Here is a 13,500-nt window from a genome sequence, read left to right on the forward strand (position 1 = left end):
GTGGCGGTAGAGCTTTGTTTTTGATTGGTGTCGTGTGCAGCGATCAGATTTATGCAAGAAGTGCTGGACTGAAATGCAAGAACAACAAGAACAATCGAGTTCTTAATTGAGTGAAGATGTAATCATCGGTAAGGTAGGACCCACTTTTGGTCTTTCATGTTTCCTTCTTATAACAATCATTTCTAAAATGTTTTCAAGTATATTTTCCTTTGCAAGTAGCAGTGGCAAGTGACAGCAAAATATTTAAAAAAAATCAAAGTTGTTGAAACGTTTTTTAATGCGTTAACACTGTCGTTGAATAAATATTACAAGCAGATATTTTTTTATGCAGCCGACACAAGCGAAGAGGTAGGCAGTTTCGTTTACCCTGAAGGGATAACAAGAGAAGAGGGCGGCCAAATAAAGTACAATGCAAGGGAAGACTTTTTTTGGGTTTAGGACAAAGAGAGTTATGGTGTTATTGCGCGGGCCATGTCTGTTTCAGGTCTGGCGGAACAGGCCAGTGTTGTCACATTGGATTGGCAGAAAAGAGCTAAATTGCGCCTAAAATTGGGATTCTATTCTCTCAAGCAACTACATTTATTATAACCTGTTTATATGTTACATAGTAACCTGTCGTGTTGCCGGGTCCCAAACAAGGATCCTATGTTCTATTATCACGTAAAGGTGTCTACTAACACAAGGGGTAGAACAAACTAGGATGCGAAGTATACACACTGAATGAGAGGGGTCACCTTTACTTAAGTTTTTTCTTGAAAGCCCCGTAGTCGTCATCCTAACACGTTACGAAGCCAGGTGACCTAATTGTGGTCATGTCAATGTTTCCTGGTCATCTTTAATTCATTCTCCATACATTCTCATCGTCACGATTAGCATAGATCAGAACAAATGAGACGAAAATATTCAAAATTTAAATTATGTTTACTTGCACATACAGATGTCAGAAATTCATTTATCTAGAAAGCCAAGACTGGAATTAACTGCAACCATTCCTTTAGCTAGACAACAGATAACAATGGTGTTTTCCTCGGTGCGAGGAAGTCTTGCTACAAAAACTAAGTTGGCAGCAATAGAACATACCAAACTGACAGTCGCTGAAAGTGCGGAATTCTGTCGTCTGCTCACGGCACAAACGTCAGACTGACCCGAAATTATGGGGTTCTTCTAGCCCTTTTCACCTCAATTGCAAAATAAATAAATAAATTTAGAAAAAAGTGATGAAGAATTGACAACAGGGCTCAAACACTATTCGTTGGATTTTCGCGATGTCTCATGATTGGTAGTTCTTTCTGGAGGTGCGTGCATAAATCAGGGGTTGAAAAAATACAAACAAATAAAAAAACAGAAATGAACAAAAATCTAGATCGATGACATCTGGTGGGTGGGGGAGAACGTCTAAGACATAATTATCGTGCTGATGGCCGGTAACAACACTTTTGAAAACGTCACGCCACTGGCAAGTAAAGAAGCGGTCTGGAGAGACATTGAACCACTCTCCATGACATAGCCCCCCCCCCCCCCCCCCAGAGGCGAAGATATAGTACAAGCAATGCAAGCACTGCTTGCATGTTCTAACTGTATTTAGTTTCCATCGCACTCCATTTCGCGAAAAAATGCGGCCGCAAACTCCCCCAGCAGCTCTGTAGCAAGCACCAGCCTCAATGCTTGCAGCCGTTCTGCGGGAAGATAAGGCCTCCGAAGGAGTCACATGGCGAAGCGTGAAATTCTGGTGGAACCCGTCCACAAAGCTTCTACAAAAAGCTGTGCTTTCGGAGCTTGCGTGATTCCCGAAAATAGCCGAGTTCAACCGAAAGCAGAAGGATTCATCTATGGGTACGTTGCCAGCAAAAACTAGTAACGAATATTTGTCTTCATGAACACGTAAACAAGATCGCAAATATAATAATAATTGTTAGTCATAAAATAACTAAAAGAAGTTATTATCACTGTTCTAAATTCCATATATATCATATTATATTACAAATTATTTTAGATTTCGCGAAATGTAAAACGAGTAAAAAAAGTTGACATTGGGAGTTGGGGCAGTGGAATTTCTGCACCCCCGTGAAGAGTTTTCTCAGGGAGGGAGGGAAGATTGGACGGACCTTGGTCCTGCACCCTGCTTCCTGGTCGGTCCAGCTCAAATTACGCCAGAAGTGTTGACCGCTACCAGTGTTTGCAACTGCCAAATTATTTAAGCAGTAATTCAAGTGAGCTCTTTCACAAATTTTACAATCAATAAATTGACTGCTTTTGAATAAAACTTGGGGTGAAAATAAAGCTATCTGAGAAAGAACTATCTACTGATATTTGTACATGGCATAGAAGTAAATCGTATACATTCTGCATATTATGAGCACAAGAATATGTTTTAATGATTGATTGATTGATTTGTTGTTTTAAATCCACTTTATGCACAGTAAGGCTAATCGGGACTGGACCTACAGTTTAAAATGGGATCTGAAACACTTGGGCCTCCACCGGGTATCGAACCCGGAACCCCTTGATTACAAGGCGACGACACTACCACTGCGCCATCGGGGAGGCCCGAATATGTTTTAAGTTCTATTATTATGACGCAAGTGGTGTTCCCAGGGTCTTTTTACGGTCCCCATTTTGTCATCTTTTCCTTCCTTTGACGTTTTTCTTAGATATACTGGGCCAAAAGGGGGTTATGTCTACCATCCACCCCCCCCCCCTTCGCCCCGGGCACGCCATTGAATGACACTTTATTACTTAAATATTAATGTACATACTCGTTCTGCTGAAATGATTCTGATTCCTCCGCGTAATTTTTATCTCCAAACTGATATATCTTTTGTGACGGAAAAAAAAATTAAGGAAATAGGTTGGTATCACTTTCTGTTGTTTCAGAGATTTTCAAAGTGATCTTGTGTGGATGCTTGCAGTTGTGGAAAGCGCGTGGGATAGTGTGAGTGTTTGTTGCTTCGTGTTTTGTGCTGTGAATTTATCGGAATGAACGCGTATTTAGGAACGGTTGATGTGAAGTGCGGGTGTATTATTGAGCAATTGAAAATTGCTTCGTTTAGCTCGAGAGAGATACCAACACCGCATTTACCGGACTTAAAAACAAGTTAGCCCAAGGGGCTTTGTGCGACATTTCCAAAGGGTGGCATCCAATGGAAAAAGAGTTTGAAATTTATTGTGGTGAGTACATCGTCTATGCATGTGTTTCTTTGCTTTCAAATGAATTTTTTATTGTTTGTGTTTAACTTTTTATTTAGTGTTTAAGTTACTCCAATGCGGTTTTTAGGGTGCCCAAAAATACTAAATTACATCATGCAGCGTAAAATAAACAAATGATTCCCATTTTTTTTTATCTAAATCGGTTTGGTCACCGTTTGACCATATTAAATAAAAATGAACAAATAAAGGTACTAATAAGTAAGTAAGAAATTCCGTCTCCCTTTAGTCGCATGCGGAAAGTTCGCATATGCAAAACGTTTAATATCATATGAATAACGTTACCTGGATTTTTTTTAAAAAGTAAATGTGACGTTTGTGGATCATATGGTTTATTTTTAGTACAGTCACTTTATTACGATATTTTGACAAATCCAGCGACTGGGTAAATGAGGCTATAAACCTTGAATCTTTCCCCTCGGCATGTCGTTGTACTACATGTTTTGTTGTACTGAAACATTGCTTGCCTCCTTCGTAAGACTACGCTTCGCTACTGCCCCCCCCACTCCCTTTCTTTTTACAGATTTAAGCAACTAATGGAAATTATCGCACTTCTGTGCCTACCCTGCTAGGAACTCTACGCTTCGCCACTGCTCGTCAGTGAAGAGGATACGTGACAAATCGGGTGTGGCGTGTCGTAACATCCATGTGCAAAACCGAACACGGTCCACAAAATCATTCCCGTGAAGTTCCTGATGGAGGGAAATATGATATGGGTGAAACTTGTGTGTGTGCAGAATGAGCAATACACTTCGCTGACTCATCCCAGCATCCTTGGCAATTTCACGGGAGGTAACGTGCGGATTCACAGCAACAGCGGCGAGAACATTTGTTGCACCTGCCTCACCTGTAGTTGGCTTGTTCCGCACACGTGCTCGTGGTGTTACACTTCCGGTGTCTCTTAATTTAATAAATAACTTACCAAACAGACGTCGAGATGGCTGTCGTCTGTCCGGATATCTCTCTGCGTACACACGGTAGGCTTCTGAGGCATTCTTTCGGCATTCCCCATAAATCAGGATCATGTCCGCTTTTTCTATGTTTGTGAACACCATAATCTTCGCTCTTACCACTACGACTGCTTGCTATGAACTAACACGATCTCGTGGACCTGCTATCAAAACTTGCTCTGCGTAAAGGCAGTTCTGTCAGGCACCTGAGAAGTCTTACATGCCGTGGTACTGACGGCCAAGTGGGCCACTTGTTAGTTTGTTTACATATTTTCAGATGGGCATATCTTCGTTCCTATGTGCAGTAGATGCATGAGACCAACGGCGTTGTGTTTCTCTGCGTGTGCTCTTTTATATTATGCATGTTATTGTATATCGTTCCATTTAAAAAAATATGACTTTGCTCCAGATGCCCCATTTGTCGATATTTTTCGACCCACCCCATACCTCCGATTTACGAGCCCCATTTGATATTATTGTTTCCCGCAAACCTCACATCGCTACTGTTTCTGGTTTCTTCGCTATTTCAGGTGGTACTTTTAGGTGCCTCACGCGGTATATATATACATATATATGTATACATATAATTACATATATAATTATATGTATATACATATAACACATACACAAACACATATCATACATATACAGGGTGTATCATAAGTAATATCGCAAAGTGACACAGTTGAAAGTACACGATAATAGAAGCAAAAAAGTCTTAGTAAACATGGGTTTCCAAACGAGCCGTTTTCGAGATAATTGCGAATGTGTGGTTACAAGCCGCTACTGACTTTATTGTTTGTAAACATCGTCCTAGTTGGTAATCGCAAATGGAAGCCAGGTAAATATAATAACAATAATAATAACATGAAATGTTCCTGCTTGCCGCTAGTTTATAGGAGCGGTCACAAACTAAGATTTTACTAGAAAACTAGTCTTACCTCACAGGGCTGACGTAATTGACTCCGCTTACGTTTCTCCAGTCGAATCTTTTTGGCAAACGCTTCGCCTTCATCTTCATCTCGGGAGTTGCGGGTGCTGGTTCAGGAAGAGGGTATGTAGACCTGTGATGATATAAAACTTGGAAGAGTTATACAAGCAATAACAATTAATGGGTTCATCCTTGAATCTGTTAAATAATAATATTATATAATCAGTTAGTTGTGGAGGACACCCGAATACCAACCTCCCTTCCACGTAGTGTGTTGCATTGTCCCTATATCTTATCACCATTAATCCTCAATTTCGCGATTAACCAAAAGTCGCAGAAAAGCGAAGTAAAATAAACTCAATCAATCAAGTAGTTGCCATAATATAACTCAGACCAAGGAAGTGGAAATTTTGCTGTTCATATTAATCTTAAAGTGGAACTGCGTTTGAAAAGTGTGTCTTTTGGCAGTGCTAAGCTTTTCGTATGGAGAGTATATTGCTCTATGAAGAATCAGCCCTAGATCTTAAACCAAAAACTCAAGATGCTGACCAGCCGACCCCGTGGCAGACTTGTTAGCACATCGCGCTACAACGCCAGGGGTCAAGGATTCTAATCCTGGCCTGGGCATGGATGTTTGTGAGTGTTTATTCATCAATTTCATCATATCATCCTTCATCCTCATCTTAAAAAATTAGCCAAAAGTTGCACAAAAAGCGAAGTAAAATAAAGCAATTCAATCAATCAATATGCTGACCAACGCAGAATTTATTTTATTTTAAAACATAAACTACACGATTACTCTACAGTTGACAGGAGGAGGGTAGGGCCTTCAAGGGGTCCCGGGTTCGATACCTGGTGGAGGCACATTTTAAACTGTAGGTCCAGTCCCGATTAGCCTTACTGTGCATAAAGTGAACTTAAAACACCAAACCAAAGACATAAGAAGCCCACCTGCTGGAACACCTCGAAAGGAATGTTCCAGATAAACAACTTTCTAATAATCTTGTGGGAGTGATTTGCGTGTATACAAATCTTGTTTTGTACCACATTTCATTTGTATTTGGTACAGAGTCTGAAGAAGAACTTGCTAGAAAGTTGAAACGTAACGTTTAGTTTATTTTTAAATTAAAATAAATTCTGCCTTGCTTAGCATATTGAGTTTTTGGTTATCATGGAAACAAGGCTTAATGGTGTTACCCTATATTTTGTCATCTTTTCTTACTCCTATAATCGACGGTTTTTTAAAACTGAGCCGAAGGGAGCTTATGAGACCCAAATCTCTTCTCAGCCACGCAACTGTCCTTATATTGTAAGCAGAGCTTCCCGTATAGCGTAGCGGTAACGTCATTACCTTGTAATCAAGGGGTCCCTGTTTCGATACCCGATGGAGACCTATAGCGATTCGGATCCCACTTTAAACTGTAGGTTCAGTCCCAATTAGCCTATCTGTGCATAAAGTAGACAACAATAACGCAATGCTTAGACGGTGTGCAATCTGTTTATACATGTGTAGTTTGAGGGTAACTTCTCTCTTGAGATGAACCACAAAGTGATGCAGATCAGTGCAGACACTCATTTTTATACATGCACCCGTGAGACAAAGTAATAAATACTACTAAAAAGTATTTCTTTGAAAGTCAGCCCTACAATTCTCGTCGTGGTTTTAAATTTATAATTTCTTAAAACTAATTCATACTTACATGATTCCTCCATATGTGTTTATCATTTCCTGCAGGGTCATGTTCCCTTCATTGGGCATTTCAGCCACCCACGAATTTTGAACGCTGTTGATTTTGCGTATAAGTTTGAGATCGTCCAATTGTTCTTGATGCTAGCAAGCGAGTGTTCGTACATGAAATACAGTGAAAAAAGATAATTCGGAGTTAAGGCATATTGTTAGTTTTTGTCTCCATAGACAGTATAAGACTAGGGTTCCATGCCAACACAAACTCTTATTTCTAGAAAATTGTTGAACATGCATAAGATATGGTGTAAGGAAGGGACTCGAGGAAATAAAATCATATGAAAAAATATTTAAGCAATATGTAAAACAGTACGTTAATGATGATTTTCTGTAGCACACAAATTATGGTTATTGTTTCCTCTAAGAGCTTACTTATACAAGTTGCAGTTTAGCCTATCTTATTTGGTTGAGTGTGGTTGCGTTTAACCATAGATAACCGTGGTTATTCATGAAGGCAGCAAGTTTATAATCAAGTTAAAATGAGTGAAAAATATTGAATATGTGTATATGTAGTAGATGTATTATTCACATTTTTATTTTAATTTGATTGAAGAAAACGTTTGAAAGGAAGAATCGTATTTGATGATTTTTTGTTGATTTTTTATTCTTTGTAGTTTCAGTTTTACATTAGTACATAACCTAGTGGTAGACGAAGAAAATTCGAGTCTCAATATGCCTTAAGTCAGGTAAGTTATATGTATATATTCGGATTAGGTAATAACGTTAAAAGAATCGTTTTAGTACTGTTATTCAGTACTCAAATGAATTTTTAATACATATAAACAACGTATACGAAAGGCACTACAACATTAAGAGTGAAATCAAATATACGATACAATTCGTACAATATACACGTACAAATTACACTCATACAGATACGAGTAAGGTGTGTATGGGTGGATTACGTGTTGCTTGTGTAATAAGGGGGGGGTGCGTAGATTCTACTGTTACGGTATCAATGCTACAAAACATATTATTGTTTTATCTTTCATGTTGAATGATATCTAACTAGACAATAGTTGAACGGACAACTCAAAAATCATTTAGTCCGATCATTTATTGGCAAGATGAATGAAATAGTTGCTTTTTAAGGTTCACATTATGCGCAAAAGATAATCAGGTGAAAACTTTCAGTTTTAAATTGATTTGAACTGATGAAATGTGCCTACTCTTGAACTAAACCGGGTAACCACTGGCACACGCAGTTGGGTAGCTGATGAGGCTACGGTCTCCTCCGAAATTTTGAGAAAATCCAAATTTTCAAATGAGAGCAGTAAAGAACTTGAGAAAAACCAAAGCGGTACATGGAAACCTCTCTTTAAAATTATCTCCTATTTCCATTCCTGTCTTTTAACAGCCTTCGAAACCAAGGTTAAAGATAGTAATTACGAAATATTTGATTTTGTATCCCGTTCCCCTTAGAACGCAGCCCTTCCGACAAATAAATCCTAACTACGCTAATGCTGTTAACTCTTGATTTCGCAACCATAATCCTAAATCGACTTAACCACGTTTTAAACACAAACACAAAAAAAATATTTCCAGGATGTGAATGAGAGACAAGAAAACATTTTTATTTTATTTTTCACCCCTAATTAGTACTTGAATTTGAAATTCTGTATATTTGAAACCTATATTTCTCCTTTACAATAATCCAGCATATTTCCATTGATATGAAATTACATGTGTGGAATATGTAAATTTCACCTGACATTAATTTCCCACGGGGGAGAGGGGACTGGTCCTCTCTTGTTCTCCTTACAGATACCCGCGTCTGTGTATGTAGGGGTGAGAGTGTGTATGCGTTGTATAGTACTAGAAAACAAGCAAAGCAACTAACCTTATCCCAAGTACTTGTAAGGTTAACATTTCTCTCGTAGGTATGTCCACCACGTTTTCTGCCGTAGAAACAAGCCCAGTTCCTAACGGTGACGTCATGGGACACTCCGTCTACTAATTTTCCACAATTGATAACATCCGAATCCTGGAAAAAACATATAGCAGCTTGAAGGAAGAAGTCTATTATATAACTGAAAGTATAATCATTATCAGGCAATTGACACTGAATTGACACTCACATACATCTATTTCCCACTAGTACTGAAAATAGTTTTTGTATTTTTCTTATTTTACGTCACTTTTCTCCCACTTTTGGCTAATTGCGACGGTGAAAATGAAGAGGTGATGACACGAAAATATTGAAGGAGCACTCACAAATGAACACAGGTATCCAGGCTTCGAACTCAAAACTCGAACTTCATATTGAGATCTGAGTCGATTGCTCAGGGCGCTTGGTACCAAGGTCGATAAAGGAGCTTTCCTACCAGAGGGACACGCGTCACTTGAAAACAAACATTCAGAAATCAGCCTTTCGTACCGAAGCGACACGACAACCTGCAGGTGCCGCTTGTCTCTTGCGTGTCACTCGGATTGGGCAGTTTTCTCAATATCGTGCACCGTGTCGCCTCGGTCTGTTGGTCGCTCATGCGCAGTAAATATTTTTGGTACGTACAGTCTTGAGAGGAGAGTGCCTGTTCCGGTGCGTATGGCCGTGTCGTTTGTCACTTGGGTGTGAAACATACGTGCCGCGTGCCACCTGTCGCTTGTCATTTCGGTCTGAAAGCTCTGCCATACTGAAAAATAGACACACTCATCCACGTTGTAATATTTGACAAGTATTTCTTAACTAACAGGTAAGACATACAGAGCTGCCATGTGCCTTCTAGATTTTTTTTAAAAGTATTCCATATCCAAATCCTACTCCCTAACGTAGTAAACAACAGTGGTTGCCATTTCTGGATAAGAGAAAATCAGTAACCATCAAGTAATAGGTAACAGATGTCAAACTTGTCTTACGACCGATAAGTGTTAGTGTGACTATAGAGAAGTACAGTGCTGCAGTACCAACATTTTCACATGGTATACGCTAAGTTTCACGAAACTTCATGTAAGTACCATGTTACAATTAACATTGAATTATGCTTCCATTAAATACAGAGTGTCCCAAAAAATGTATAGGCAACTGCTAATTTTCAAAAATTAACAGAATCGACAGACACAATTGGAAAACGAATCAATGGGATCGCAAATACCAAGAATCATCGTTTCGTTTATATGTGTGCATTCCTGTTCACCTTTAAATCGTTGACTCTTGCTGCTTTTCTACCGTAAACTTTACCTTTTGTGAATCCCTATATAAAATGTTTAGTGGCGTGAGGTCTCGTGAACGGGGAGAGTAGATATTCTTCTGAACCTTAAACATCTGCATTGAGAGGAAGAACTCTTCTTGGAATGTAAATCTTCCAATGCCCGTGCTTCAAAACGCAATGGGCACTTGATTTTCATATTCCTCTTAACGTGTGTGTATATTTTTGTGACACTCTGTACATGGCTAAAATTACTAAATTTCTAGAAAACATGTCATTGATGGTAGAATAGTGATGATAATGATATACCCATACTTGGTATAAAAAATGTTTAGAAAAGGTATGCTTAAAATTTTAAAAAATAAAAATTTTAATTATTTCATTTAAACATAAAAGCTACAGTAATCGAAAGTAGAAGGTATGCGCATTGAAGCAGAAGGTAAGTAAACCTCCCTGAAATTATATAAATATCTAATTTAAATAGTTTAAATTAATTTTACATCCTTAGCCGGATTAAACATTACATCGAAAAAAGTTTAGAATATAATAGAGAAACCAGGTTATATTCTACCATTTAATCCAAAGAATAAATGGATTCACAGCTCCCAAAATCTAGTATATATCTATAGTCCTCTTTGTGAGAGGTCACACAATATAAACTTTATGAGCAAAATTTGGCCTTAACTCTTCAAGAGTTTTTTTTTACGGAATGTGTAAACGTTAATAACAATATACAATACTAACTATGATTTTCAGTACACTAATTGTACAAGATGTAAGAAATTAATGGACAACATTTGTGTTGGATATTCACTCATAAGGTGGATGGATTAGCAAAGTGTCTCCATTTATGTAATAATAATAATAATAATAATAATAATAATAATAATAATAATAATTGTATTAACATTGGTTTATTTCTAATAACTTATAATAGTTATTATTGTAAAATGACAATTATAACCGTGGTAATAATTATTATTGTCATTATTATTTCTACTAATCAAGTTTTATCAGTAGCCTGCCGCCTCTACAAATATTTCTGGCGACGCCTGTGCTGATAAGGGATGAGCCTCCCGAAATAAAATCCTGGCTACGGGCCTGTCTGGAAAAGTAAAAGTAAAAGTAAATGCCGCTGCAATAACATGTGACAGTACTTACCGTTCCTGTTAGTTACCTTGCAACCAGTGTAGTATTTGAAAAGTTTCCAGTTGGGAACGTGGAATTATTGTAGCTTCTTCTAGATCAGAGGTTCCCAAACGTTTTCGTTTTTACGGATCCCTTAGTGTTCCATTTTTTTCTGCGGAACCCAAGTCAGAATGTAGGCCTATTTAACTCTTGCAACACTCAGTTAGTGCAGTTAGGTTGCTTGCCTTAAGTTGACAAATAGACACATGTTTCAAATTCAGAAACATTCATTTGGAACAATCATATCACTGATTCAATTTCTGTGAAAATATTGGAACATTTCGCGGCACACACTTTGGAAACCACTGTTCTAGGGCATCGTAACAACACAACCCTTTCTCAAGGACCAAAAGGTTTACAACCAGTGAGGGAGAATGCGTTAAGCACGGTGAGAGATTTCTCCTCCATCCCTTTTCAAATACCACCCTGTTTGTAAGAGAAGGAACGTGATAACTCACCTCATCTACGTAGAAGACCCCAAAATAGATCCGTTCGTTCACTGTAACTTCGAAACCAGCAGAATAAACCAATGTCCATTTCCCCTCATTCCCGTATTGGTCAACGGCCTCGTCAGGGTAGCTGAGAATCAATCGAGTGGCGTTCGCATATCTTTTCACTAAAAACAATCAATAAAAGAAAAAAAATGGTAAACAAATGCATCTTGATGCATATCTAACACAAACATCTACAAAGTACATTCGTAGGGTTGCTGAGTGGTGACAGAAAAGTTTTTATGTTTTATTTTCTGTTCCCAGTAACGATGCCCCATGTCAAACCCTGAACTACAAAAATCGACAACTGACGGTTTTTTAATACAAATAAAAACAAAGCTATACTATGAAACGAAGTCAATTTATCACATGTTGTACTACATCTCAAAACATTTTAGGAAAATGTGGCACTGGCGGTTTCATGCAATTTCTTGACAAGAACATTTCATTTTTTGAATACCTGTGAGACGCGGCAACTGAATCTGACGGTTTTTGAAATCAACACTGAACGGAAGTTGCGCGAAGTAACGACATTCACCTTAATCTGTCTCAGTCGGAATACCATTTTAGTGTGGGTAAAGAACTTCAAGGAGATGGCATCAGCAATGAAAATAACCCCTGGTGGACATCGTACGATTCGAAATCCCGAGATCATCGAAGGACTTCGGGTCTCTGTTTTGATGAGTCATTCAAAAAATGAATTGTCCTTGTCCAGAAACTGACTGAAACTGCCTCTCATGTTATTTTCCTAAAATGCTTTGAGATGCAGTACAACATGTATTAAATTGACTTCGTTCCACGAAGGAGTTTTGTTTTCATTTGTAACTTTATTATATCGGTCTTCAGTTCTGTAAAATTCTCATAAAACAACAAGTTCTGCACTAAGTAAAAAAAATCATTGTATGTGGCAGCAATTTGGAATCTGGTAAATGAAACATTTCTTACACTAACAGGGAAGGTGTCGAGAGAATACGATTTGAAACGAGACTTGTCAGAGTTGTTTTTTAGGGCCCCTTCGATGGCTTAGGTAAAGATAACGTCGTCGCCTAGTTATCAAGTGGTCCTGGGTTCGATACCCAGCGGAAGCACTTAGTGGTTCGGATCCCACTTTCAAGTGCAAGTCCAGTTCCGATTAGCCTATCTGTGGAATTTTATTCTGAATAAATAGCATAGCATATAGACCTACGTCTCTAGGGAAATTTCCCTAAAGTTCAAAATCACGCCGGTTGACTCGATGACGTAATTGCTACTTACATTTTACAGTTCAGCTGATTTGACCTATAAACTTATATTGTTTCTAAAAAGCGAGCCTTACTCGAATTATTTCCCATGCAGTCGATATCTCTATTGCCGGTTCTTGGCCCTTCGTAAAAGACCCAAGTTCCGATCACATCATCCTCTGAGCAATGGTTCTTCGCTGAGCAAGTTGTCAAGAAGATGACTAGAGAGGCAGTTAATAACGAATATTTCCCAGCCATTGGTGAAACAAGGTGAAGAGCTGGACATGCTTTCTCCTGCCAAGTTTGCTCCTATATAAAGAATTCTCAAGTCACGTTTTCACTCTTCGAGGAAGTTTTGAGCGACAAGGTGTAAATTTCGTCTCAAATTTTGGATCGTAACTGTCGGTGGCAGTAAAATTACATCAGTTATAAATTTACACTGACGTGAAGAAATACTGTCGAGATTGCGCAACGTTCGATACGAGAATGGGATCAGCCAGCCTGTGTGGTGTAGTGGTTAGTGTAATGTGCTATAACGCTAAGACCCTGGGTTCGAATTCATGCAAGGAATGGGTCAATATTTGGAAACATACTGAGCTACAGCTACATTTATTGGTACTAATTGA

At 38.5% G+C, this 13,500-nt stretch overlaps 1 protein-coding gene across 1 annotated transcript in view; it reads right to left on the reverse strand.

Moving 5' to 3' along the window:
• LOC145988438 (dipeptidyl peptidase 1-like) overlaps nt 1-13,132 on the reverse strand; it is a 42,614-nt gene extending 29,482 nt beyond the window's left edge. Inside the window, exons 1-5 of the mRNA XM_083123333.1 lie at nt 12,970-13,132; nt 11,622-11,779; nt 8,670-8,813; nt 6,786-6,916; nt 5,096-5,218 (exon numbers count right to left, since the gene is read on the reverse strand). Coding sequence (XP_082979459.1) covers nt 5,096-5,218; nt 6,786-6,916; nt 8,670-8,813; nt 11,622-11,779; nt 12,970-13,132 — 719 coding nt within the window. The remainder of the gene's footprint in view (nt 1-5,095; nt 5,219-6,785; nt 6,917-8,669; nt 8,814-11,621; nt 11,780-12,969) is intronic.
• Nucleotides 13,133-13,500: the final 368 nt, after the last annotated feature.

Source organism: Lepisma saccharinum, chromosome 1 (assembly GCF_977018435.1).
Source record: "Lepisma saccharinum chromosome 1, izLepSacc3.1, whole genome shotgun sequence".
NCBI lineage: Eukaryota > Metazoa > Arthropoda > Insecta > Zygentoma > Lepismatidae > Lepisma > Lepisma saccharinum.